Source organism: Acipenser ruthenus, chromosome 27 (genome assembly GCF_902713425.1).
Source record: "Acipenser ruthenus chromosome 27, fAciRut3.2 maternal haplotype, whole genome shotgun sequence".
Lineage (NCBI taxonomy): Eukaryota > Metazoa > Chordata > Actinopteri > Acipenseriformes > Acipenseridae > Acipenser > Acipenser ruthenus.
The window spans coordinates 14519546-14524652 of record NC_081215.1 but is presented as its reverse complement, the minus strand read 5'-3'; the positions used below and the strand labels follow the sequence as shown (position 1 = coordinate 14524652).

The 5107-nt window shown below is 42.0% G+C and overlaps 1 protein-coding gene across 1 annotated transcript; it reads left to right on the top strand.

Moving 5' to 3' along the window:
- Positions 1 to 1900: 1900 nt before the first annotated feature.
- Positions 1901 to 3500, top strand: c27h11orf96 (chromosome 27 C11orf96 homolog). The gene has a single exon (XM_034053715.3). The coding sequence runs from the start codon at positions 2287 to 2289 to the stop codon at positions 2647 to 2649; it is 363 nt and encodes a 120-aa protein (XP_033909606.1). The 5' UTR covers positions 1901 to 2286; the 3' UTR covers positions 2650 to 3500.
- Positions 3501 to 5107: the final 1607 nt, after the last annotated feature.

Here is a 5107-nt window from a genome sequence, read left to right as displayed (position 1 = left end):
AAGCCTTACTCAGCTTTTAAGCGGGATTTCTTTCTAGTCGAAGACGTAAAAACCCAAGTCGCCCGGGAAGAAATTCTAAGCAGTTTACAAACAAGAATAGGAACTGCATGACTAATGTCTGGCTGGCTATAGAGGGCCTGGGTTTCTATAATGGTACTGTGTGAAGGAACCCACTTTCCTACTTCGTCATGATGAGACTCAGAGAACACATCAGATACAGCTAATATATATATATATATATATATATATATATATATATATATATATATATATATATATATATATATGTGCTTTTATTTTTAGGGGGATTACTAACCCTCCTCTCTACCCTGCCTGCTTACGTCAGCTAGTAGCTCAATATTTAAGCTTTCAACAGGACTAACATGGAGTGGAGAGGCAGAGGCACCCTGGGCTTTGGGCCAGCTCACCTGTTGCGTAACTTGGAAAACGAAACAGAATCAGCACATCATGTGGTGACACCTGAACCCCACGTGACAGAGACCCTGGTTCAGAAATAGAGACGAGTGTAAATTGAGAGATTGGTACTGCGGGGGTGTGAGTGGGTAGGCCGCCGGGCCATGTGACAGATTTACTGCTTGAGAAGGGTCTGTATTGAGGGGTCATACCTTTTAGGTTTTCACAAATTTTAGGAATATAAATGAGTCTAATGTTAGTAAAAATAATGACAAACGATACATGCCCGTATTTGTTCTCCAAAATTTTAATTAGCTAATTAATCATTCACTTCTGATTCCTGACTGAAATAAATTACGTTTGGTAATAAGGGAATAATTGAGGTCAGCCTTATCGAAACATTTGTAGGTGTAAGTTTGAAATTATATATTTACGAGTTGGGACAAGTATTATTAATTATTGTTTTTTATATAAAATGTAAAAATCTGAAGGTGGCTCAAGTGCAATGAACAGGCAAATGGGAGGTGGGGGGGGGGGGGGGGGGGGGCACATTTTAATGTTTTCAGATATTATAGCAGAGCTGCAAGTGGTGATAGACACAAAGACCCAGAATACAAACTTTGTAAAGAACCTAAAGTACAATATGTTAGTATACCTTCATTTCATATGGTTGCTTTGGGCTGAACTTAGAAAGTTAGATTGGGAATTCCTTGTAAATTAAATCTGAAAGTTTGTATAATGAATATTTTGAGAGCTGAGCCCTAAATGTAAATGCATTTAAGAGGTTCATTGCCCCAAATCACCCTGGAGGCTGCATTTCAGAAACAGTGCCCCAGACCACCCTGCCTCCCAGTCTCTCAGCTCTAACCACTAGACCACACTGCCTCCTAGCCACACAGCTCTAACCACTAGACCACACTGCCTCCCAGTCTCTCAGCTCTAGCCACTAGACCACACTGCCTCTCAGCCACACAGCTCTAACCACTAGACCACACTACCTCCCAGTCACTCAGCTCTAACCACTAGACAACACTACCTCCCAGTCCCTCCGCTCTAACCACTATACCACACTACCTCCCAGTCCCTCAGCTCTAACCACTAGACCACACTGCCTCCCTCCCAGTTCCTCAACTCTAAACAATACTAAACTTCTACCATATCCACTAACTCTTACAACTAAGTCTCTTTGCCTCCCTACCTTCTGCCTTTACCACTAAACTGCACTTCTGTCTCTCAGTCCCTGAGCTCTGACAGTCCCTGCTGTTTTCTTCACTATGTCTGTGCTCGTGGTAGTGTGTGTGAGGAGGGGGCGGGAGGTCCCCTGTAGGACTCTCAGTGGGTGACTTCCCTGCTTACATCATCACAGCTGACTATTTCAAGGCCTGATTCCGGTAGATTGGTATGGAAGCCGGAACTGTGACTGGAGAGGGGAGTGATTGTGATGTTTCTGAGAAGTGGGCTGCAGTGGGCTATATAAACCCAGCCCTGCTGCTTTGAGTCAGTGAGAGAGAGAAACAGAGCAGAGCAAGCAGCCTTCTTCAGACACAGACTGACACAGCTACTGAAAACACATTCTGCATCTCCTGCCAGTGCTATTAGAGGATCTGACTAAACTATGGACATTTCCTTTCAATTGCAGACATAGACTGTGCACTTTGCTTCTAGCTTCTAGTAACTGCAAGGACTGAACAGAACTCTAAAATCAAAAAAGGGAGTTGATTTCATTTAAAACATCTTCAGCTCTCCCCTAAAAGCTGACATTCAGAAGCTCGTTCTGAGCAAACCCCTGCGGAGGAAGACAAGAGGCTGATCTAGTGTTTGGAAACGATTTGAAAGCCAGCTGAAGCAGTGAAATCATTTCTGAAGCCGATCATGATGGCAGAAAGACACATGGAAGTCAGCGGATGCCAGACAGTGATGCCACCACACCTCCTGGCAGCAGCGATGGAGGGGTTCCCCCAGCCTCTTCCCCTCCCCAAGTCTCCGGCGCGGGGCAAAGCCAGACTGAGGCGCCCCCGACAGTCACGCTTCAAGACGCAGCCGGTGACATTCGCAGAGATCACTGAGGTGGAGGAGGAAGGAGCCTCGCCGCTGGAGGAGGAGAGAGCAAGAAAGTCCTTCCTGCAGTCCTTGGAGAGTCTGCGGTGCAGCAGCCAGATCCTCCAGCGGGACCGGTTAGCAACCTCTGCCATGCGGGGAAGCGTGGACTCCAGTGACTCTGACTCCACACAGTGACCCGCCCCGGATCCCAGGGACCCCTGCTGCTTCATAATGAAGATGGACTTTGTTTCCTGGCCTAATATCTAAAACAAACAGCTGGATGTATGTATATACAATAGTACTTTTATGAACATATATACATGTGTGCCATTATGTGTGTATACACATATCATACATATAAAGATACATAACAGATGTAGATGTCTTTAAAGAAGTAAATAAATGTTACTTGTGCCTGTGGCTAAATGTACGGATGTATTTATACATGTACTGGGTTTATTTGCGTCAGGGTATATATGCAAATGTATCTTCCAGAGTCAAAACTGTGTCATGCAGTTAGATCAGGCAGTGAATAATTTGTAAGAGTATACATTTAACTGTCTAGATGTATTCTAAAGTGAAGTGAATTAACAACTGGTCTGAATAATAACACATTTCAAATCCTGCTTAAAAACACTCTGGAATGATATAAACAGAAGGCTATAGAAGAAGTTTGATATTTTTTATATACTGCAGTGCCTAGAAAGTATGTTTTTAATCTGCTATCAATATGAATGTGAAGTGAAGGGAGGCTTACGCTTTCTGAACGCAGGAGTCCAGAGACTTGATGAAAACAACAGCCCAGGGGTGGAGCCGAGCCACAATGACAATGTTCTTGTACTTGACAGACTGAAGTGCAAGTTTACTGTGTACGCTTGTATTTAATGGTCCTTTATTTCAATTATAACTTTTGATACGGCAGTGAAGAATGTGTTTCTATTTATAAATCCTTTATGTTGGTAAAATGCTGATACAAATACCCAAAATGTTCAATTTGCAAAGATGGGTCTTTCTTATACTCTATAATAAATATTTGCACAATAAAATGGAATGGCATTGTTTGTTACTGTATTCAGCTAAAGAATTACATTCTGTACAAAATTTACAAAACAATTATTAATATATTATTTTTTATAGCATTTAATAGCCACATTTTCCAGCCACAACATAATAAGTTTCCTTTCAGTGTCCAGTCCCCCTTAGAGCCTTGCACTCCTGTATGCTATGTTCCCAATAACAATAACACAGGAATTGACTGGTGGGAGTAAATCAAACCGCCAGGGAGGATGTTGTTATGCTAATGAGAGTGAAGAACCTTGTTTTGATGCTGTGGTTGTTGCACTTTTACATCTCATCCACACAAGAAGGGGATATGAAAGTGCAAAGTCTAAATAACATGATTCTTAAACTCAATCCAGAACTTGGCCATGGTCCAGTGCTGCCGGTAAGCAGGTACCAGCGCTGATGAGCAATCTCACTTAACTGGAATGATTCAACCTGGAAGCAGCCTGACTGTTACTCCTGGTTTCCATCTGAAATGGGACTGAAATGAAAGCAATTTGAAACCAGTTTTATTTGTTTATATTGGCAGCAAGTCAAACCAGTTTGAATTGGGACTTGACCCTAGTCTGGTCATGGACTGGCAGAAATGGGTCTCTCCATTGCAAATGATACTAAAGGTGAATGTCAAACCACGACTGCAGAAAACCTGCTGGCCGAACGGGAGGTAGTTATATATTAATGATAATATGACATGGTTTGTTGCCAATCAAAGAGAAAATACTAAACATAAGAACACGAGAAGATTTACGAAGGAGAGGAAGACATTTGGCCCACATATGCTCGTCTGGTTCCTTGTAGCTTATTGTCACTGTCACTGATTCAGCATCAGCAACATGACTAGGTAACCCATTCTATACCCTGACCCCTGTCTGTGTGATGTGTTTCCTTCCCTCTGTCCTATCTCCACTTAATTTCCAACTTTGTCCTCTGGTTATTGGTTATGGTTAACTATATAAACTCTTCAGTTAGTCTCCCTAATTCTTCTTTGTACCAGGCTAAAACAGATCCAGTTGTTACAGCCTATCTTCGTAGCTCATTCTTTAAGCCCTGGGATCAGTCTTCTCTGGGACTGTGGTCTAAGTGCATTGGACATAGTCTAAGTGCAGTCTTACCCCATACATATGACAGCATCACCAACCTCTAGCATAGGCATCAATCTAATACCATGCTTTTAAATAAAACTAACATTCTTTTAAATTATAATTATAGATTGAGTCTCCATAGCAACACACCCGTTCCAATGCCATGGCAATAAAGGATTGAAAATGTGTTTCTGCAAGAAAAACAGGAAAAAGGGGATCTAAATGCATTGTCTTCTTGTTCCCTTCAATCAATAATTTGAAACCATACACAATACATATGCAGCAAAACTTAAATTCAATTGTATTTAATTGCTAGACAAGTACAGTACATCAGCTGACTGTTTTGCACTTTTCAACGTCATACCATGACATGATTTCTTGTTGATCAAAAAACTGCAAGGATAACGGCTGTAATCAAAACACCCACTCTCTATAAATGTGTAGGTGGAGTGAGCCTCCACAGCACTGGGAAATAAGGAAGCCCCAGTGAAATACTGGAGCCAGGTCTG